The 24450-nt window shown below is 39.9% G+C and overlaps 1 protein-coding gene across 1 annotated transcript; it reads left to right on the forward strand.

The window, feature by feature from the left end:
- On the forward strand, window positions 1-24450 carry SERPINB10 (serpin family B member 10). The gene is made up of 8 exons (XM_025931035.2): window positions 1-142; window positions 4241-4417; window positions 6523-6585; window positions 7276-7413; window positions 9137-9254; window positions 17870-18012; window positions 20926-21081; window positions 23369-24450. The coding sequence occupies exons 2-8, from the start codon at window positions 4250-4252 to the stop codon at window positions 23771-23773; spliced, it is 1191 nt and encodes a 396-aa protein (XP_025786820.1). The 5' UTR covers window positions 1-142; window positions 4241-4249; the 3' UTR covers window positions 23774-24450.

The raw sequence follows: 24450 nt of genomic DNA on the forward strand, positions 1-24450 counted from the left end.
GAGTGAATCAGAGGGTGGGGCTAAGAAAAGGGAGGTGCTAGAATTTTTAAAGAAGATTTCTACAGTTATAAATTACTTAACTCAGCCACAATCGCTTACAGAAGGAGCCCTTGCCAGTTCTGCTCGTGTGGAAGAAAACAAGGTATGGTAAAACTTTCTTTGTTTTAAAGTGTTTATTTATTTTCCCCTTCTTTGCTGAAGTGCCTAGGTAAGTAACAAATGATCAAGAGCTCCCTCAGACAGAAATAATAAGTAAAGAAAGCTTCATCCCCTCAAGAATTCTGTGCGAGTCAGACAGATTTAACCCCAATCTGCTTCAAAGTTTATAGGGGAAAGAGGGCAAAGGGGGAGAGAGAGCATTCATTTAAAAGGAGTTACTGTTTTACCAGGAACGGTGAAACTAAACGGAATCTCCTTTAGTCACATTTCTAGATGGACGACCTCCGTATCCGTCAACCTAGGCAAAGAGAAATAGAGTACTGTTAGAATAATTGAGCCCCAACCCTTCTAACCCTTCTAACCCTTCTAGAAGAGAGGCCTGGCAACATGTATTTGAGGCCACTCATTAATGTATGGAACTAACGGTCTGGCTTTCGTCCCTGATCTCCCAGCCGACATCCCGTCCTGATCACCACATGCTAGGGACTGTTAGCTTCCTTCTCTTCCATGGAGAGTCTAAGCCCCAATCTTCCACTATGCACTGATCATGAAACACCCCAAACTATTGCTTCCCCTAGAAAATGGCTTTGGGTGAACATAGAAGTGGTGGAGGGACATGTTATCTTCTGGTAGACACAGCCCCACAAAGTAGGCAGTATCATCAGTATCACCGGGAAGGCAAGGAGTGTTGAGTATCCTCTTATGGAAAACAGGGCGAGGATCCTTCCCACACCGTCCTCCTTCACACCATCTTCTCTCCTTTATTCCTCCTCCTGTTCACCTTCTTTCATCACACAATCTCTCCCTTTTACCATTAAAATATTTTTTAATGTTTATTTATTTATTTTTAGAGAGAGAGAGAGAGAGAGAGGCACAGCAGGGGAGGAACAGAGAGAGAGAGAGACAGAGGGAGAGAGAGAACCCCAAGAAGGCTCAACGCCATCAGCGCAGAGCCTGACGAAGGGCTTGATCCCATGAACTATGAGATCATGACCTGAGCAGAAATCAAGAGTCATACGCTGAACCATCCAGGTGCCCCTTACCATTAAAATCTTAAAGACAATGAGATGACAAAAGCAATGGCATTCAGAGTCCAGAGAATGGGGTTGCAGTGATAGCTTTGCTCTTAGCTGGCTGTGCATACAGGACAGCACATTGTACCTCTCTGGGCCTTAGTTGCCTAGCAGATAAAACAAGGCAATTGGATTAGAGGGGACTGGGAGGTTCTTTGGGACTGTGGGTATCTATGATGTGATATTTTGATGAATGACACTGTCTTTTTATTATTTTCATAGTTCTCCAGCTTCTTCTCTAAGCCCTTGACAGGTTGAAATTTACATATTTAACATATATAATGTATGTGTTACATTTTTATATATTTATATACATGTAAGCTGGTACAGCTATAACTCTTGAAAACTGCAGAAGAATAATTTATTCTGAAAATAGCATAGTAGGATTCCGACCTACACATTTATACTCTTCCCTGAAAAAAATCATTGTCTAACCCTTGTATGGATCAATTATTTCCTGTAAAATATCATCCTAAAATTCTGCCTCCTTCAGAAGGTACTTTCTACTCTTGGGTCAAATTTCATTAATGGATTACTACTTCTACAAGGTTTTTTGTTAAAAAAAAATGGCAGGAATTGTTCTTTTATGTTCTGGGCTATACCTCATATATTAATGATGATATTAACAAGAGAATTAATGAAGCTGAAGATAACTGGATATTAACTTTGCATGAGAAATTAGCTCTTTCCTTAGAGAAAATTATTGTTTTCAGGAATTCGTTGCAAAGAATTAAACTCTAGAATAACTGTAAACCATAGGTAGAAAGACAAAGATCTCAGGCCCAAAGATATTACTCTCTCCTCCCTTCATGGTCAGTACGTTTTGGAAGACTCAAGCATTTTTCATATGAACGTAATTCATGAGATTTGAAGAGATAAAGCTTGATATAGAGGCAGTAAACAGAGCATCATTTGAATGAACACAGCTGTAAAGAGACCAAGGAGGTTATTTCCAAGATGGCAATGGATCTATCAAGAAAAAAATAGACATTGGCAAGTTTCGAATTACTGCACCCCCCGGGTTGTGGTTTTTTTCTTTAGTCAAGTAATATTAGCCTAGGATTATCATCTTCAGCAGTAAGCGGAAGCTACAACTGAGGCAGGAGTTACAGTCTGGAATTAGATGTAAGCCTACGGTTGGGAGGGATTTCAATGGGATCACCATTAATCCAATTCATGATGAAACCAAAACTTTGTCTACACATGCCTCTCCCTTGATTCAGCTGTTTGACCAGAGAGAACTCCTGGCCTTTCTAAAGTTCTGAGGGCTAGGTGATATTAGCGTAAGATGAAGTTCTTTTTTTTTTTTTTTAATTTTTTTTTTTTTCAACGTTTATTTATTTTTGGGACAGAGAGAGACAGAGCATGAACGGGGGAGGGGCAGAGAGAGAGGGAGACACAGAATCGGAAACAGGCTCCAGGCTCTGAGCCATCAGCCCAGAGCCCGACGCGGGGCTCGAACTCATGGACTGCGAGATCGTGACCTGGCTGAAGTCGGACGCTTAACCGACTGCGCCACCCAGGCGCCCCAGAAGTTCTATACAGTCATTGGCACTACTGGGAATTTCTAGGTCTAGGAATTTGATTTATGTTTCATCACTTAACCAGTTTGAGAAATTATTTGGCTATAAAATGACAACAGATTGAAGTAGTTATTTCTTTGATAGAACCCAAGTCTTAAAAGACTTACAATGTCAGTGTAATTCGAGGTGAAATTTAGAGGTTGAATGTAATTTTAAAAAAAATGAGAAAACCTGAGCTCTTTTGTTCAAAAAGACCAGTTTCAGAGACTCTCAAGTGAGTGGGAGTAAAGGCAAAGAGCCTGGAGTTCCTTACTTCTCTAAGAGCATTTCCCACTAAATTGTGCGTGGTTTCAAGTTTAAATGAAGAAAGTATGGTGGCTGGAGGCCAAACAACAAACATTGTAAAGAAGTAATAAACAGGTATTTGTCAGCATCCATTTTGTGTGAAGTCCAGAGCAAGGTGTCATTGGACATACAGAAAATTTCACTCTCAAGGAACTTCCTCTGGAGTTGGAAAGCTCTGAACATACGAAGACAGAGCTAGTGGTGTGAGAAATGTCAAGCAAGGGGCAAAAAATGAGGTTGTGGGACATACCCTTAAAGCTTCTGAAGAAAAAGAGAAACTTCGAACAGAATTGGATTTTAATAGAGTCAAGGAGGGTCAAGGCATTCCAGGAACTGGGAATGTCACACATAACGGCGTGAATGAGTAAATAGGGTTAAAACGTGTGCAAATATGGGCGATAGGTAAGTGATAAAAAGCATAAAGTTTCTTGGAACGATGTATAGTGATTTCTCATCTACTGCGGAAAGTCAGCAGTCACGTGGTGCATTGAAAAGAAGGACGGGGCTAACAGCGCCGGAGACCTGGTTCCACTACCTCTTTCGTTGTGGTTTTCTTAACACGGAGCCGCCAACTGACAGCATCCTATTGTTCTCTGTTATGCCTTCATGCTAAAATTTGAGCAATTCCCTTAAACTCTCTGGACTTCAGGTTTCTTTTTTTTTTTAAGTTTATTTATTTGTTTGTTTGTTTAGAGCATGAGTGGGGAAAGGGGAGAGAGAGAGGGAGAGAGAGAGAATCCCAAGGCTTCCTGCTGTCAGCGTAGAGCCCAACGCGGGGCTTGAACTCACGAACCACAAGATCGTGACCTGACCTTAACCCACTGAGCCACCCAGGTGCCCCTGGACTTCAGTTTTCTAGTATGTAAACGGATAGTGTTGGTGTGCAATTTTCCCACAGTTCATTCAGCTGTCATGAATAGGTACACATACAAGGATGAATGGAAACATATATGTACATAATGGATAGAAGTATATGCATTCTATATACTACATAAAATCGAATTCGATAATATTTATTTTTGTCATTGCAAGAAGGGGTGATTAAAGGGAGATATTTTGTCTGCCAACAAATCCTTTTTTCAGAAGTAAAATAAGTGGAGAGGATTAACAAGTTTTCCATCCCTACTTTATTTTTCTTAGGTTTTCCCAATGGACTCTCTAGTGAAATCAATCAACCGATTTGCCCTGGATTTTAGCAAAAAGATAGCTGAATCTGCTGAGGGCAAAAATATTTTCTTTTCTCCTTGGGGCATCTCAACCTCCTTGGCCATGGTGTATTTCGGCACCCAGGGTACCACTGCAGCCCAGATAGCCCAGGTGAGTAGGGGAGACCATCCTCTGTGGCCCTCAAACCAAATGCTTTCTTTGACTCTTATCATCATTTGCCTCCTGAAATCCAAATAGCTTCCATTGTACGGCCATATCCTTCAAAACAAAAGAGACACTTAAACATTTCCTTAGGCCATAAAAAGAAGTCTTGGAAAGAGAATCGCTTAGAAAACTGCTGCTTGAGAAACAATGTAAGAGCCTGTGTTTTTTAGCAAGATCAGACAGAAACAATAACATTATCAAGTTTGGTTCAACATCAAAAACAATTTAATTTTGATTATTAATATATTTCAAGAAGTTATGGCTCATACTTCATTTTATTTTATTTTAAAATTTTAGTTCCAGTGAAGTTAACATATGGTATTATATTAGTTTCAGATTCAACAATTCTACACATTACTCAGTGCTCATCAAAATGAGCTCTTAATCTCTTTTATTTTTTTCACCCATCCCTCCACTCACCTCCCCTCTGGCAGCCACGAGTTTGTTCTGTATGGTTAAGAGAACTGGTTTTTTGTTTGTTTCTTTGTTTTGTTTTGTCTTCTTTTTTCTTTGTTCCTTTTTTTGCTGCTTAAATTCTACAGATGAGCAAAATCATATGGTATTTGGATGGCTCATATTTTAAATATTGTCATCATCTTTCTGATCTCAGAAGGATTTTCTTGAAGACACAAATAGAAAAATCAAGTGAATTCTGTTCTTTGTGATTTGTTTGGTTGTGTCTTCATTCAATCCCTCATTGTCTGAATGATCCTAAACAGCTCATTGAGAGCATTAAAATAATGAAACAATATTACCATATAAACAATTATTGATTTGCTGTAAGCATCTTCAGGCATAGTGTGTGTGTGTGTGTGTGTGTGTGTGTGTGTGTGTATACCCGTGAGTATAGCCATAGATCGCAAAAATATAATTAAAAATCCATATATGTGTTTATGTGTGCAAATGTGTAAACATACAAATATATGTGTGTTTTAAAACAAAAAAATATAAAATAGTAAATCCAGCCCTAAATCATGCAATAATCAAAAGGACAAGTGACAGAATTTCCACTCAAGGTAGTTTTCTCTGTGCCAAATATGGAAAAGGGCACAGCCAGTAATCCTGAGTAAAATAGGCAGAATATATATTCTGTCAGTTTCAGCCAAGGATATCATTCTTATTCTTTTGGTTCACATGATATTGCATAGTTTAAACACAACAACAAAATCCTCGTTCACGACTTGTTGATCATTAGTAATTGTTAAAAGGTTTAATCATTAATGTGATAGGCAATCTTTGGTGGACTCCAATTTGGGTCCATTTCACATAAATATATTATTGAGTGTTTCTCACCCTTGCTTTACTTAAATGTTAGTTAAATATCAACAGCTTCAGTTTGCAATGGAGATGGAATTGTTCATGTACCCCTGTCTGTTACTTTGTGTCAGCATAACCTTTGGTAAACTAGACTTTATTTCTTAGTGTAACCTGGGTCCAGGGTGTGAGAGATGGAATTATCACCTTGTTTTCTACTGTTGCACACTTCAGAGGAAACAAGCATGTGCACCTCCTCCTTGTTAACTCCCAAAGGAAATGCTGTGGTGAACACAAAGAGTGTGTCTATAAATGTCAAAGTGGGGGGGGGGGGTACACAATGAGAACCGAAACACTGAACTAGAATAAACAACTAAAATCCCTCAGTTTTCTAGATAACTAGAGCAATGGTTGCTTTTGCTGAAATTGTCTAAATGACGCTCTCAACAGAACACCTAGTTTTCAAAACAGCCATAGATAAAAAAAAATAAAACATGGAATACGAGGGAATGTTACCTCTAAGGGTATTCCCAACATCATCTCCAATGTCCTATAAAGAGTATTGGAAGAAAGAGACTAGCTACTTAAACTGGAGTTTCAAAAATCTATTTAAAAGTCGCTGATGACTTCATCCATTCGCATTATTTAACTGAAATCAGAGCCCTCCCCTCCCCGGGTTAATTAATTATATGTTCTGTATGGATGGGAATGACTGACTTGTATTTACTGATAAGTATTTCATATGATTACATCTTTGCAAAGTGTGTTCACATATTGCCTTTTTGTTCAAATGACAGGTGCTTCAATTCAGAGACCAGGACAACAAATCTTGTCCTGAAAGTGAAAAGAAAAGAAAGATGGTATGTCTTATTTTTAATATCTATTTTATGATCAAGGAGAACACACTTGAAGCACGTGTCTTTTTGTGGCAAATTTCAGCACCCTTTAATAGGTAACTTTTCTTAGGAAAGTAGCATAGGGGCGCCTGGGTGGCTCAGTTAGTTAAGCGTCTGACTCTTGGTTTTGGCTCAGATCATGATCTCACTCACCGTTCATGGGTTTGAGCCCCACATCAGGCTTCGCGCTGACAGTGCAAAGCCTGCTTTGGATTCTCTGTCTCCCTCTCTTTCTGCCCCTCCCCCACTCATGTTTCTCTCACTCTCTCTCTCTTTCTCAAAAATAAATAAATATTAAAAATTTTTAGATATCAGAAAATTATAGAAAAATTTCCAAAATACAAAAATGTGTACACTTTTTGGAAGGGTCATAGCCTTTCCCTTTTTCTCTCTCCACCTTTTTCTTCCCTTTCAAAACTGCCCCATATTCAAACTTGTTCTTGCCTTTCCAAACTAAATGTGAAGAAAACAAAGCCCCAAAAACTTTTAAATTCTTGCACTGATAACGTTAAAGAAGACATTTTTTGTCCATCATGCAATCAATTTCAACTTTTGTATGCAGTGCACCAAATCATTTCAGTTCAATAAAGGTTGTTCATATGTAGACAGTTTTCGTTGGACATTTTTATTTGACTAATCCCTTTTCTTTTAAAGGAATTCGGTTTGGGCAAGGTTGAAGAAATACACTCTCACTTCCAGGCACTCATCTCGGAAATCAACAATCCCAGCAATGCTTACACTCTTAAAACAGCCAATGCGATATATGGAGAGCAAACTTACCCATTTCACACGGTAAGTGCAAACATGTTTTAAGCTGATGGGAAAGAAAGAGCCATGCGAGACCAATCAGTAAACTCTTTGTACGTTTCTCTAGAGATCCCAGGGACAAAGTTAACAAATGTGGTCAGTATTTCTAGTAAACAACCATTTGGAGCACCCGTAAGTGTCTAATTGTAACGGAAACCAATAATCAGTCTCAAACCAGATCTAGCGATCAGATCTTTACGTCTAGAATAAAGGGGTACACTCGAGGAACAGCCTGTGAACATGAAACGTGGCTTGTCTCATCTCTGGGTTAGCATTTGTTTCACAGGAAGTGGAACAAGTGGAGTAACTCAGGAGGTTTAATCTGCAGAAACAAAAGGAGGTACTCGTCCTGGACGTATGACTGCAGACTGCGGCCTCAAGAGCAAAGCTGACTTCGGGATTAGACAAGTCATTTCACAACATGACTTTTGAGACTTTAGGAAACACTCTTAATATAGAATAATACCAACTTCTCTCCTTCTCTGATGGTCTAGTCCCCTCAATGCAGACCATGATTTCATCCTTGCTTCAGATTCAAAGGCTCCTCAGAGCCCATCTCATAAGAGAGCGGGTGCCCAGTGGGCAAACGGGAAGGAGATCATATAGGGTAGAGGGATAACAATGTAAGAGATGAAGTACCTTGTGGTACCCAGTAGTGCTATCCCTGACCATAGTCAGTGAATTCTGGGAAGTTCAGGACTTGGGCTTTGTTATTCTTACGAAAGGCATGAAAGCATCCAAACAAGGTCTTAAAGACATTTGTTACTGATAGTCGTGTGCATTCGGGTTTGATCCAGAAGCAGGAGGTATTTGAGTCCGGTGGGCACTGAGAGATGAGAAGGACACAGAGATACAAAATGATACATCTTTTAAAGTGTCCACCAGCCCTGGATGTGCTCACACAGGTTGATCAGAAGCCATGAGTCAAGACAAAGAATGGTGCCTTGTGACTCTTCAATTTTTTTTTTTTTTAACCAGATTATAAATTCTACAGAATTTAGATTTCTGGAAGCTGAGTTAACTCATTTTTTTTTTAGTGCACACGATTCCTACATAAAGTAATAAAAATAAGAAGTATGACAGCTGTCCTGAGGAATAAATTGGGTTCCCGAGGCAGGTGCTCCCACAAGCAGCAACCTTACAGCCCACTTATATGACTGCCATCAGGGTGGACATCAAAGGCTGAAAGGCCAGCTTTCTTCTCTCAGAAAGCCCGCTGAACCTCCGGCCATGCCTACCGATCAATTTCCACGGCAGTGTAGAGTTTTCCTCAGGGGCCCATCACGGGCTCATGGGCACTCAGAGTCCCAGGGGCCAGCTGCCAGACCCTTCAGGCTTCACTTAGGCTCCATCTCTGCTACAGAAAGCCAAGTGCAACCGCGAAAAACTCTTGCTCACTGGGGTCAGTCCTGGGATTCCTAGAATCCTGTCTCTTTTCATTCCAGCCCCATTTCATAGGCATGAATAAATACAGGGCATGGACGCTCCGGAACTGTGGGAGGCAGGCCTCCCTCCCCATCTGGGCTTCTGCGTGGCGAGTCAGTGCCCATCCAGTTTTAGAGAGGAAGTATTTAGTTTTCGACCAAAATGGGAGTATGGAAAGACAGAAAGGGGCAATGAGGTGGGGGTTTGCACCTGTCCATCAGTAGACTTGATTTCTCAGTTTCGGATAAACTCTACAGACGGAGATATTACCTATATCTTCCAGAAATATTTAGAAGACATGAAAACATACTTTGGTGCGGAGCCACAGTCTGTTAACTTTGTGGGAGCTTCTGGACAAATCCGAAAGGAGATCAACTCTTGGGTTGAAAGCCAGACTGAGGGTAAGCTTTCACCAGGGTGCTTGACAGAGCACTTTCTCCAAGCATTGTTGTATTTTTTTTTTTTTGAGTTTGCATTGAGTGTAAGTATGTGTGTTTCGTAAGTAGAACTGTGGTCACGTTCTAGGTATTCAGAACATGTCTTTCTATTCATGCCCATGATTTTGAGATCCAAGCTTTCTCAATTAGTCTTTTCCAAAACTTAAAAGTCAAGATACCCCCTTTACTAAGTGGACAAGGAATACTTATATCCCAGTAAATCTAAAGAGAAGTCCGGGGGTAAAAAGTAGAAAAATGCAAAAAGGATATTTAGGACACTGCTACATTTGTGATTTCTGAAGAAAAATAGCTAGTAGTTAATAACAAAATTGTGGCCTTAAAAATGTCATGTGATTTTAAGTAATTTTCAAAATAAGGCCATGTGTTAGAGTGAGGGCTAAGCTGCTGTGACGAAGAGACCTGAAATACAGTAGCTTAATGATAGGATAGAAGCTCATTTCTTTCACATAATGGTCAAAATGGAAAGAAGCAGTCTGTTCCACGAGGCCATCCGGAGACCCAGACTAGTGGGTCACCTCTGCCATGCTGAAAACATGGCTTTCATATTTACGTCTAAGATGATTCTTATGCTTGTCATTTTATAGTCAGTAGGAAATGGGGAGAAGAAAGCCTCTTTGCTCTTAAGGACATGACCTGAGAGTTTCACACAACAGTTTCACTCATATCCCAAAGTCAGTCACATGGCGTACTTTATGCTTCGGTAACCAACCTGTGCTGATTTGCCTGAGATTTTCCTGGATTTAGCACCTAAAGGTCTCTCAGTCCCAGGCGAACTGGGATAGTTGGCCCCCTAGACTTGCTGTAATAAAGATCTATAAGATGTCATTTTAAAAAATGTCAGCAGAGAGCCTGATGTGGTGCTTGAACTCACAAACTGCGTAATCATGATGTGAGCCAGTAGGACGCTTAACCAACTGAGCCACCCAGGTGCCCCTATAAGATGTCGTTTTTATAAACTTTACAAAAAAAATTTTTTAATGTTTATTTATTTTTGAGAGAGAGACAGCATGAGCAGGGGAGGGGCAGAGACAGAGGGAGACACAGAATCCAAAGCAGGCTCCCGGCTCTGAGCCATCAGCACAGAGCCTGACATGGGGCTTGAACTCACAAACCGTGAGATCACGACCTGAGCCAAAGCCAGACACTTAACCGACTGAGCCACCCAGGTGCCCTTAAGTCATTTTTAGATGCGTAGCCGCATGCTCACCTAAAATTTGAGTGTTCTATTTCTTTTTTAATTTTAATTTTAAATACTTTAAGTTTTTATTTAAATCCCAGTTGCCTAACATATAGTGTAATATTAGTTTCAGGTGTAAAATTTAGTGATTCGTCACTTCCATACAACACACGGTGCTCACCACAACAAGTGCTCTCCTTAATCCCCATCACCCATTTAACTCACCCCCCCCATCCAACTCCCCTCTGTCACCATCGGTTTGTTCTCTATCGTTAAGAGTCTGTTTCTTGGTTTTCCTCTCTCATCTTTTCCCCTATTATCATTTGTTTCTTAAATTCCACATCTGAGTGAAATCATATGGTATTTGTCTTTCTCTGATCCTTAGTTCACTTAGCATACTCTCTAGCTCTATCCAACTCGTTGCAGATAGCAAGATTTCATTCTTTTTGATGGCTGAGTAATATTCCATTGTGTATATATACCGTCACTTCCTTATCCATTCATCAGTTGATGGATATTTGGGCTCTTTCCATAATTTGGCCATTGTTGAGAATGCTGCTATAAACATTGGGGTGTATGTATCCCTTCAAATTATATTTTTCTATTCAAAAACTTACTAGGGTAAATACCCAGTAATGCAACTCCTGGACTGTAGGGAAGTTCTGTTTTTTAACTTTTTGAGGAATCTTCATACTGTTGTCCAGAGTGGCTGCACCAGTTTGCATTCCCACCAGCAGTGCAAGAGGTTCCCCATTCTCCACCTCCTCCCCCAAATCTGTTGCTTCCTGTGTTGTTAATTTTTTAGTCATTCTGACTGGTGTGAAGCGAGACAGGAAACTATTAAAATCCTACAAGCAGTAACCTGTTTGACATTGGATGTGGCAACTTCTTACTAGGTATGTCTCCTGAGGCAAGGGAAACAAATGCAAAAATAAACCATTGGGATTTCATCGAAACAAAATACTTCTGCACAGAGAAGGAAACAATCAACAAAACTAAAAGGCAGCCTATGGAATGGGAGAAGATATTTGCAAATGACCTATCTGAGAAAGGGTTAGTATCCAAAATATATAAAGAACTTATCAAACTTACCCAAACAATGAATAATCCAGTTAAATACGGGCAGAAGATGAGAGCAGACATTCTTCCAAAGAAGACCTCCAGATGGCTAACAGACACATGAAAAGATGCTCAACATCACTCATCATCAAGGAAATACAAATGAAAACTACAATGAGATATCACCTCACACCTGTCAGCATGGCTAAAATTAACAACGCAAGCGTTCTATTTCTAAAAGGAAATCGTAGAAAGACTCTCGTAGACAACCTAGCAGTCTTTTACTGTAATCCTTATCTTAGAAATTAGCAAGCTGAGGCTTTAGAGAAATTCATTTGTCCAAGATCACAGAGTTTAAATCTTCAGAGATAAGAGCAAGATAAGATTCCAATCTAAGTCAGTTTCGCTCCAAAGTCTGAACTCATTTCAACAGACCAAGCTGCCTTTTAAATCGATATAACTGTTGACGGTCCATTATATCTCACAAAGAAATGCAAAAGATGTGATTATTAATGAATACTAATAATTAAGCCTTAGCATGGCATCCAAGTGTGTGGAATGTTTAGGCGTACCCCTGGAACTTCGGTGCTCATTATATATACCTGCCAGACATGCCTGCTGAGGGCCCCACATATTTCAAACTCAACAGACCTGAAGTCACACCTCAGAATGGTTTTGCCACACCTCGTCTTCCTCATGTGTTCGTTCTCCATCTCAGTGATTGTGTGCGCTGGCATGCACACTCTTGCTCACACCAGAAATCTGACAGATGCTCTCAGCTCTCCCCTTTCCTTTGCCTTCTCTACATGTTTCTCAGTTCACCTTTCCTTCCAGTTTCTTCCTCCCCTGCTTTTGGCTTTGGGTATCCTTTATCTGTGCTAATACAATAATCTGCCTCTATTCTTGCTTCCCTCAAATCTCATCTCCTGTCAGCCACCCAGATGATGTACCTATAATGTGAATTAGACCAGGGAGATAATGTCACTCTTGACAATACCATCATGGTGCCCCATGACCCACAGGATGAGTTCAAGCTCCCTAAACTGACATAAAAGGCCCAGCAGGCCCCTAGAGCCCTGCTTGTCTCCCCACTTCAACCCTTGTCATTCTCTGACTCAGAATTTGTAGTTCAGGAATTCCAAGTGCCACAGAGTCTCCAGAACTCCCGGTGCCACCTCATGACCCCGTGCATTTGCGTAAGCTCTTCCCTCTATCTGAAACATCCTGCCCTGCCCTGCCACTCCCAGCCCCTCTGTTGGCATGGGATAACCCCTCAGGCTTCCCTCAGGTGTAATATCCTCCAAGAAGCTGCTGGCTCCCAGGCCTGGCTAAGCGTCTTCCTCTTTGTTCGCATCGTACTCGGTGCGGAAGTTTACCTTGACAGGCGCCATATTGTTATTGAAGTTAACTGCTGAGGCCTTCCCTTCTAGACTGAAGGACCCAAGTGCAATGATGCTGCCTGATTCGAGGTGAATCACTAACACACGGCAGGCCCACCCATAGCAGTCGTTCAGAACGTTACTGTTTGTTGAACTAAACTGAGGAAGTTGGCAGCCCTGAATTCTCAGTTCCTTTTTCATTGTATTAGTGACTCAAAAGCCATGGTGAGGCAAGAGTGACCATTTTACTTAACTTACATCTGATTTGGATTCATTCAGAAGTAAGCCTGTTTTTCGAATTCTAGGTCAGCTAGTCTTTACTGAGTACTTGCAGTGTTTCAGTTAGCAGGAGGACCACATGGGATTATATAGGCAAAAGCACTCAATATGACAGAAGTGGGCCTAAGGATAGTCTGGGGCTGAACTAAATCTGAGGTCTCAAATTCCTAACCCAGTGCCTATTATGTGGTCCGGTAGGGAGAGGGGAAGCGGACTCTTCTAAAGAGGAAGAAAGCTGTAATCTTTCTATATTTTCTCTTTACATATTGAACACAAACATCTGCTATTTGAGGGCTATTCAACATCAAATAAGGTAAGGAATTAACCAGCTAGGCAGAAACTTTGTTGAGGCAGAGTTCTGCACATCCGTAAAGAAAAGTTGCTAGAAACTCTGGCATGACTGTGTTCCCTCTGAGCCACCTGAAGGAAGCTTCTTTCCTTCTGCTTTCAAATAGGTCATCTTTCAAGTAGTCATATGGACTGCTGGGCCATACACGGCACACACATACCACTGGGACATACGCTGGACACACACATATCACTCAATGATAGTGTTGTTAAATGTTGCAATTGTTTTCTGATTTGTCTTCCCTATAGTCTTAAACTCCTTAAAAGTGGGGGTTGGTAATCCATGTTTGTCTCCGTGTTTGTAATCTCAAAATCTATCATCTGCTTGGCACATGGGGCACTCTAGTGTCACATTAATAACTCGGTGCCCAGCAGGACTTAACCCTGAAAATCTTCGAAGATTGTCCTTCCCAATACCTAAAACTACCAAGGACACGTGCAATGAGCGAGCCAGTAGGTGGACGTTAGTTCTCAAGAGTGTAGGAAAATCCTGGTCAAATTAGGCTCTGTGTGTTACTTTAAAGTTGCATTTAACTACATTTTTTTACATCCTTTGTAAAATAATTATATTGTACATGTTCTAACATGTGGTTAGAGGTTTCAAGAGGCTAGTTTCCTTGAAAGTGTATGAACCCAGGGAACAATGCAATAAAGCTTACATCATCTGGATCTTGGTCAACTTGAGATAAGTCTGTGCAAACCCAATCCTCGATACGTTCCCTATTTGCACCCGCGGCTCTATCACATGATAAAGTAATTGGTTAAAAATGACCCAGAACTTTTAAAATGTAAAGCTTCTGTGCAAAAATGAAGATTAAAAAAAAAAAAAGGATGTAGATGGCCTCCCCATGCTGAACCATCAAAGACATTTTAAATTAAGTTTAATATGCTGTGTTTCATAAGATAGAAAAACAGATGCTAACGTGTTTCAGAAAGTTTTGACGTTATCATTTAAAATCGAATTCAAATTTAATTGTTAAAACCGAAATGTCTGTTTCATAGGTGAGGGAGATGTTGTTTTGTCTTGTTTTGAAAAGACATGTCCAAGTCGTACCCCAGATCTACTGGAATCTCTACAAGTTTTTTAAAAAGCCACACAGGTGCTTCTGATGTGCCCCCTGTGAGGACTGCAGCAGGTGGTGCATGTGGCATAGTGCAGGCTCGCGGAGCCCGTTGGCGGTCTGTACCCATCTCTTCCCAATCCCTCTTTCAGTGACTTCACGTTGGTAGCTTGAAATCAATATGGTGAGAATATTGACACTACAGACACGGGCTACAAATCGGGTGTCTCCTTCTCTCCCACCCCTACCTGGAGTCAGTTGACCAGCAAGCCACTCGAAATGGGAGACCAGAGCTCTGGATTTCGTTTCACTGTTGCTTTATTAAATTTCACTCACTATCGTTTTCCAGACCTGCTTTTCATTTGTAAAAGTAAAGGGAAACTGAGTTTAGTAGACCTAATTTTAGTTGTTCTTTCATAAACATTTTTAGAAGTTTATTTATTTATTTTGAGGGAGGGGAGCAGGGAGAGAGAGGGAGAGGGAGAGAATCCCAGGCAGGCTCTGCATTGTACAGCACAGAGCCCAACGCAGGGCTAGAACTCGAGAACTGTTAGATCGTGACCTGAGCTCAGATCAAGAGTCAGACGCCTAACTGACTGAGCCACCCAGACGCCCCTAATTTTAGTTATTCTTTACTTTTAAAAGTTTTATTACAAGTGTTACATATAATCCTTATTTTTAAAAAATGCAATTCAGCGATCCCTCTACGTCCTAACCCTACTGTGATGGGAGTGTGCTTACTCATTGCACTAACCTGCAGGCTAACATATTTGCTACCCATTGCTGGCACGCAGGGAGGTATAAAAGGCCAATAGACCAAAAGTCTTCAAACCGGTGGCTCTCAGTCCTCGCTATAGGTGAAACTAAATTTACTGAAACTACATCTAATAATTCCTAAGCCCAACTCCAGGTGAATTAATTCAGGTCTCTGGAAGTGAGGCTCAAGCATCAGTATTTCTAAATCCTCAGGTGATTCTAATTCACAGTCAAGGCTAAGAAAAATTGCTGTAAATGAAATAATTCCCTCAATCTTATTGACATTCCCCTTTTCCCAACAAGCTCCATTGCTCGTGGCCTTTGAGATGCCAACTCCCTGGATAACACTTGGACTTCCTCAGTAGTCCTCGTGTGTGTGTGTGTGTGTGTGTGTGTGTGTGTGTGTGTGCACATACACACTGTGGCTTCACCTATCAGTCTAATCCATCTGTATTTTCTCTTCAAAACTTCCGGTCCTTCAATAGCATCTTTTCTTGGCTTACAATCCCATTTCAGAATTATTCTTTTGAACAAATCTTTGTTCTAGTAAAACAATATTTTCATTACATAATCAATCTAAGTCTTAAAAAAGGGAACCGTATACAAATCTTGTACCCTAGTTATCAAATTTGTTTTCCATAGGAGAATGGATTAGCCATTCTGAACCTATTTTACGTACATTCTAGGATTGAGCAAATAAGTAAATATATTGGGAATAATAAGGTCCAGGTTTCTAGTTGACAGAGAAAGGAATTACAAATAAGGAAAAGCAAAGGTGAGCATAAACCCCACAGTGTTGGATTGAAACAGGTGATATCCTGTTTCATATCATATCATATCAATATGACTTCCTCATCTTTAACAGGTAAGAAGAAAGAGAATTATATAGATATGAAAATATTTACAGATGTGTGTATAATATATGTATTTCCTAGCTTTCCCTGCTGAGCAATGACACCCCAGTAGTAATCTGCATAGCTAACATTCACATCTTGATTTCTAAAAGCCATCCTTTCAAAAAAGTAACCAGGGTTCCTAAAAAGCACCAGACAAACCGTAGGATATACTGTGGTACCAGAATGTAGGGAAGTGCTCAAAATATTTGGGAACATGTCAAATGGACATAGGAGCCAAGCTGAGGAAGTTCCCAATAGCCAAATCTGGGAGAGTTTGAGAAACAAAAAAAATAATGATAGTAATAAATTTTAAGACACAGAGTAAAACAAATATGCATGCATCTATAGGGATATAAATTATTGAATACCTAAGTAAAAGAAGGAGATGGGAAAGTTCTTCCTCGTAGTAGAATTCCAATTAATAAATGTAGAAGGAATAGTGGAAATTGAAAATCACCATTTGGCAAAAACTGCAGTAATAATTGTTTCAGTCAAGATCATCAATAAATGCTAAAATCAGTGAGCAAAAGTTTGGTGAATACAGGAAATTTGTATGGTCTCAAAGTATCTCCCCACATGATATTTATTAATTACAAAGGGAAGACGTCATAATTTTACACTGAGAGGCCTGTAGAAATCAAATCATCAAGGTTAATATCACTACTAATGGGACATATGAACATCATATATTTCCTGGTATGATTCATTGAGAAAGACACATCACTTCCGTGGTTGTGATGGTTTCCCAGGGCTGCCATAACAAATTACCACACACTGGTTCGTTTCAAACAATAGAAGCGTGTTCTCCCGTAACTCTGGAGGCTGCAAGTCCGAAATCAAGGTGTTAGCGGGGTCATGCTTCCTCTAAATGCGTAGGGAAGGCATTGTTCCGTGCCTCTCTCCTAGCTTCTGGTGGTTGCTGGCAATCTTTGAAAGTTCCTTGGTTTATGGACACTTCACTCCAATCTCTGCCTCTGTTGGCACATAATTTTTTCTTTATGTCTGTCCCGTGTCTGTGTTTTCACAAAGCCTTGTCCTTTCTTTGTGTCTATGTCCAAATTTTCCTTCTTGTGTGAGAATGTCCGTCATTGGATTGGAGCTATCCTAATCCAGTATGACCTCATTTTAACTTGATTTGATCTGTCAAGACCCTGTTTCCAAATAAGATTGCATTTACAGGCATTGGCTGTTAGGAACTAACGTATCTTTCTCGGTGGAAACAATTGACGAAACATCAGACAAATCTGAACTAGAATTGAGGGACATGCTACCAAACTTTTTTCAAAAATGTTAAAGTCATGAAAGACAAAGAATGAATGAGAACTGTCCCAGATTCAAAGGGATTAAGATGAAATGACACTTAAACACAACTTGAGATCTTGGATTGCTTTTTGGTCCAGAAGAAGGACTTTCTTCGAAAAATAGACGAAATTTAAATAGGCTCTGTTAGTAATATTATATCAGTGCTAACATCCCAGTTTCGATCATTGGTGGATATGAGATATTATCACTTAACAGTATCCCATAATTATTATTTTTATAAGTGTGGCATATTGCCAGGATGCAATGATACCATTTGTAATCTGTCCTCTTGCTCTTTTAGGAAAAATTGTGAATCTCCTACCTGATGATGCTGTGAATTCTGCAACCAGAATGGTTCTGGTGAACGCCCTTTACTTCAAAGGAATCTGGGAACATCAATTCTTAGTCCAAAATACCACAGAAAAGCCTTTCAGAATAAACAAGGTAGAAATCTCTTAATAATCAGTATGAGCTTTTACACGGCATTGTGAAGGAGATTCTAGTGTAAATTCACTCTTCTTTCTGACTATGTGTTCCTATAACTCTGCTTCTTACCAGGACAGGGATGGCTGAACTAAAAGCTCCCAAATCCATCACACTTGGGATTTCCCCTTTCGTTGTTTTTTTTTTTCTCTTAAAATAGACTATTCACAGATTTATCACTCAGTCCTTGCTACGGCTATGATAGAGTACATAAGGTAGTTATTATATTTATTTCCCAGGTGGCTAAGTGGCTGGAGTCACATGACTGGAGTCATGTCTAAGTCAGAAACCTACCAGAACTGTAACCCCAACTCTTCACTATAAGTTCTGTTCTTGTTCTACCAGAGAAATACTCTCTTCTACCAAACTCTTACACTTCCAAAAGTAAAAGAAATACAAATTTAAAATCGCATCTCTTTCATTGAGTTTTCTCCTATCGTTAGGATGCATCATGCTTATTTTTGTGATAGGAACCGATGGCAACAAAAAGGGAGACTAATATAAGGTGACAGATAGATCTCATAGAATCCAAGGGCTGGGATGTGGCTGGGCCTTGGAACTTGAGTGGAAACAAGACTCAGTCTCTACCTTTTCAACTCTGTTTCTCCCATCATTCTTACACCATGCTAAAGTCTAACTTTCTCTTCTTCCCCATCCACAATGGCACAATCTACTCACAACACTGTTTCTGTTTTAGAGACCGTTCTGATAGATCTCATTTTAAATTCCCAGGAAAGGAATTGATTATCCAACATTTGTTTGGAGCTGTTTGGTCCTGGAGTGGCTCATCTCACATAAACAGTGTTGCCAGGGACCTATTGCAGCAATCACGTGGATGTGTACAATAGATGGTTCTTACATAATCAGTGGGATAAAGATGGGGAAGGGACTGAACATGTAATCAAATAGACTAGCCAGAAATGAGCTGGATAGTTAGCTGGCTTAGTATATCCACAAGGAATTTTCAGTTGCAAGTGATAAAAATAGCATTCCAAACTAGCTCCGGTGAAATGGGAATTGTATTAGCATTAGTTCGTGTAACTGAGAGGAATTGAGAGGTCCAGGGAGTCTAATACTGAAGACACAATTTATCCACACGACCTGGGAATATGGTTGCCCCTTTGTCAGTCTTCTAGCTTCGAAACCCTGGTAGATAAAGTCTGCTGCTAGCTCCAACAGAAGGCTCCCAGGCAAGACTCTATTTTGTGCCATTCATGTGCTCATCCCCGAAACAATCACCGTATCATGAAGTATCCTGAACGAACAGCTCTACTCATATGGCCACTACATTAGCAGAAGGGTGGGGCTTTGTGATTGCCATTTAGCTCCATATAGAATGGATAAATGACATGTTTCCCAATATCTGAATTGCAGGGTTTTGTTTTTGTTTTACCATTGTCTTTACTAAAAATGGACACTTTAAAGAGCATTTTTAGGTTTATAGCAAAATTGAGAGCAAAGTAGTGTTCCCTTACACACCCCCCCCCCACTCACATAATTTCTCTTATTATTAGCATTTTGCCTTAGTGTGGTGCATTTGTCACAATTAATGAGCCAATATTGATATCTTTTCATTAACTGAAGTCCATAGTTTACATTTAGGGTTCACTTGGTCTTGTACAGTTCCATGGGTTTTGACTAATGCTTTTTGTCATGGATCTGTCATTATAGTATCATACGGAATAGTTTAACTGCCCTAAAAATGCCCTGTACTCCACCTACTCATCCCTCCTCCTAAATACCTGGCAACCACTGATCTTCTTACTGTCTCTACAGGTTTACTTCTTCTGGAGTGTCATATCGTTGGAATTGTATAGTATGTAGCCTTTTCAGACTGGCTTCTTCCACTAAGCGATATGTATTTAAGTTTTCTCCCTGTCTTTCCACGGCTTGATAGATCATTTCACTTTATTGTCGAATGGTATTCTACTGACTGGAGGTATTGCAGTTTGCTTAGCCATTCGCCCTCTGAGGGACATCTTGGTTGCTTTAAGTTTGTGGCAATTATAAATAAAGCTGCTATAAATATTTGTGCACAAGACTTTGTGGACATAAGTTTTTCACTCATACCAGCACACCTGGATCATACGGTAATACTACATTTAGCTTTGTAAGAACCTATCAAAAGAACTGTCTTCTGAAGGGGTTTGCTCTTTGCATTCCCACTGATAGAGAAAGACATTTCATGTTGCTCCACATTCTTGCCAGCAGTTGATATTGTCCGTGTTTTGGACTTTTAGCCATCCTAAAGGGTCTGTAGTGGTGTCTCATTGTTCTAATTTGCAATTACCTAATGACATATGGTTGAGCATCTTTTCAAATACTACGTGTCTTCCTTTGGTGAGGTATCTGTTTATGTCTTTTGCCTATATTGTAAAATTGGGTTGTTTTATCATCGACTTTATAAAAGTTCTTTGTATGTTTTGATACCAGCTCTTTATCAGATATGTGTTTTGCAAATATTTCCTCCTAGTCTATTATCTTTTCATTCTCTTAGTAAATTGCAGTGTTTATGACACTAAACTACTTTCTCAAATGGCTTGCATGTGAAATACACCTTATTCAGTTTCTGAATCGTTGACATTTACATAGTTTACATAAGATTATATAGTTTTTTAGGTGTTCAGTAGGATCCATCTTGCTATGATTTACAGAGGTTGCCACAATAGTGTTATAAAAGAAACTTCCACACCACTTATGGATAATGGTTTCCACTGGGACACATATTTCCAGAAAGCAAGGTCTGAATAACTTTATTCAGCATTTTGCAGAGAATCACGTTTTACCAGTATCTCAGACTACTGGGGACGAATTATGATAAAAATAATTTAAAGATTTGGTGGAACACCAATCTTTGCTACTTACTTCCCATAGAGTATAAGCAAACCAGTGCAAATGATGTCCATGAAAACAAAACTCCAAGCTTTTCACATTGAAGAGCCACAAGCCATGGGCCTCCAACTCTACTATAACAGCCGTGACCTTAGCCTGCTCATCCTGCTGCCAGAAGATGTCGAAGGACTGGATCAGGTACAGTCTGTCTGATGTGAAGGTGGTTTCAGTGTTCACTGCTCTGGGGGTAAATATAAGACATAATCTCCTTGTTCTTTGATTCCTGTAGAGGAAGGCAACCAACACATTGGAGCCCTAGGGACTTTACCTTCACAGTGTCATTTAAGCTTTCTAAAAGTCTGTCAGTTTGGTATTACTATCCTCAGAAAGGCTAGGAATCTACAGGCTCTAGCATTGGGTAGCTAAACAAACAGCCACACGAGCAACAGAGTGCCTGTCACAAAGCTGTGTGCATTGATCTATCTTTCAATCAGTCTGGGTCTTTCTTCTCCCTCTGGTAAAGCCCACCTAATTAGAGGCTAATTTTTTTTAAATCCCTTGCATTGATCTAGCTTTAGATATACATTTTTAAATTTTTTTCCAACGTTTTTTTTAATTTATTTTTGGGACAGAGAGAGACAGAGCATGAACGGGGAGGGGCAGAGAGAGAGGGAGACACAGAATCGGAAACAGGCTCCAGTCTCTGAGCCATCAGCCCAGAGCCCGACGCGGGGCTCGAACTCCCGGACCGCGAGATCGTGACCTGGCTGAAGTCGGACGCTTAACCGACTGCGCCGCCCAGGCGCCCCTAGATATACATTTTTAAACAAGATACTGACTGCCAAAACTTAAAAAAAAATTTTTTAATCATGTAAATAATTTTAATTTTTAATTTTAATTGTTAATCATGTAAAATAATCATGTAAATCATGTAAATATCTGTATCAGGACCACCTTCAAGCATCATTTAAGTTGTTTATCAGCCAAATTTCTATTATGGTGGACAGAACTTTGGTCAGACCATGTTTCTGAGCCATTTGTAAATTTAAATTGAACGTTAGTCTCTCATGCAATGGGTGGCCTGGCTTTCTTTGCACAGTGCGTAACTTCTCATGTGTGCCAGATTCTTTATACTTAAAAGTTTCCACAGTCCCGCAAGAAGGTAGAAAAGATTTCCAAATTGTATCATAAAATTTGTGAAGCCAGAGAGGATGGTAAAAATAAGACCAAGTGTTGACACTAAGCCATTAGGCTCACACCCTTGTAAGATAAGCCTTTCCTCCTAAGAGTGCAGGTTCCTGAGCTGAATATGCTGTCAGATTAACAATGTACACCATCTACAAGTATGTAATTGACAGCAATGTTTGGGTGTAGAAAACTCTCAGAGCAGCAAAAGCAAGTGTTCTGAAACAAACATGCTATTTTTTAAAAAATGTGGTGCAGTCGGTTAAACATCCAACTCCTGATCTCGGCTCAGGTCACGTTCTCACAGTTTGTGAACTCAAGCCCTGAACTGGGCTCTGTGCTGGCAGGGTAGAGCCTGCTTGGGATTCTCTCTGTCCCTCTCTCTGCTCCTCCTCTGCTTGTGTTCTGTCTCTCTAAATAAATAAATAAATAAATAAATAAACACACTTAAAAATTTTTTAGAAAGCACATTTTTTAGATATATCCTTATGCATATGGATGTATATGTATTTATTATTTAAAAAAATTTTAATATAAAGAGGAGATAAACACTCTCAAAACTACACTAAAAAAGGCATTACTCTTAAGATGTGGAGAGTTTCCTTTCTTTACTTTTCCTTCACTTCTTTTTTGCATAGTTTATAGTGACTAATTTCATACTGTTGTGACATTTTATCTTATCTCAGATTTTGTTTTCAAAGAACTGTCTCCCATGTTAATGTAACAAATATGTTTTTTTTTTGTACCCTGGCACACAATTTCTTCCAAAGGTTATGCTTTTGCGTAGACAGAATCTAAATGAATATTTCTACTGCATTTCCATGTGTAGTTGATGTCTTGCATTACTGTTATAGAAGTGCTGCCATTATTTTAAATGTTTATTTATTTATTTTGAGAGAGAGAGAGAGAGAGAGAGAGAGAGAGAGAATCCCAAGCAGGATCCATGCTGTCAGTACTGAACCTGATGTGGGGCTCAAGCTCACGAACTGTGAGATCGTGACCTGAGCCTAAATCAAGAGATGGATGCTTAACCTACTAAGCCACCCAGGTGACGCAAAAGTACTGCCATTTTGAATCAAAGTCTAGTTCCCCTGTATCCTGAGAACTAAGTTGCAAAAGAAAGATTCTGTAGGTCAACAGTGTGAAGCATTTCATTACAGAAATAATTTTCAAAAGTGTGTGCTCTGCTACCCGGGGTAACAGGAGTGATGGTAATTCATCTCTGTTCTATCCCGAGGCCTCGCCCACCCAATATTCCTCCCTCTACTTTGACTCTCTCCTTCTTGTTCCACACCCGCAGCTGGAAAAGGCCATCACCTATGAGAAGCTGAGCGGGTGGACCAGCGCAGACATGATGGAGCTGTGTGACGTGCAGCTGTATCTCCCCAAGTTCACGCTCCAAGAGACCTATGACCTCAAGTCGACCCTGAGCAGTATGGGCATGAGCGACGCCTTTAACCAGGGCAAAGCTGATTTCTCAGGAATGTCTATGGACAGAAACTTATTTCTGTCCAATGTTTTCCACAAGTCTTTTGTAGAAATAAACGAACAAGGTACAGAGGCTTCAGCCGGCACCGGGAGTGAGGTGAGTTTTCGAAGCAGACTCCCCTCCATTGAATTTAATGCGAATCACCCATTCCTCTTCTTCATCAGGCACAACAGAACCAATAGCATTCTCTTTTACGGGAGATTCTGCTCCCCCTAAACCATGTATGTCTCTCACCAAATGAGACCATTTTACAGTGTGGAAAGTGCACCAAAAGAGGAAAAAGCGCAATTATAATAAAAATCAGCTTATAGCTCGTATCTTTTTCACAGTCAAATGTTAGCTGATAAGCCTTGAAATAATGCATTCTAGTGATTTTTTCATACCTATACAGCCATTGTTACCACTCAACATTTTGTCTTGATGTGACTTTTATTTACATTTCAGAAGTGCTATGTTATTCAATTGAGCGTCTTACCATTTCGGAACTCCTTGGTCACTGTATTATCAGTGTCACTTATGGTTCACATGCCTCATTGAGTGAAGAAAAATCTTCACAAAGGTGATATATGGATAAGCCAGAATTTTCTCAGGAGTGTAATTTTGATAGTTCAGAAACTACCGCTGTAAAATGAAGCTCCCACCCTTTCTGCAGAGTGTTTAAGAAAAAAATACTTAGGTTGACATTAATGGAAAAGCCAGTGAAATCCAAACGAAATATGGAGATTAGTTATTAACAATTAATTGCCGTCTTAGTTTGAACAAATGTATAATGATAATGTTAGGTGTTAGTACCGGGGAAAATGTGTTAGTAGTACACAGAATTCCCTGTATTATCTTTGCAACTTTTCTGTGAATGGAAAAGTGTTGAAAAATAAACATTTCATGAAGAATAA

The sequence above is a fragment of the Puma concolor genome, chromosome D3, assembly GCF_028749965.1.
Source record: "Puma concolor isolate L17-30 chromosome D3, mPumCon1.1.hap2, whole genome shotgun sequence".
NCBI classification, from domain to species: Eukaryota; Metazoa; Chordata; class Mammalia; order Carnivora; family Felidae; genus Puma; species Puma concolor.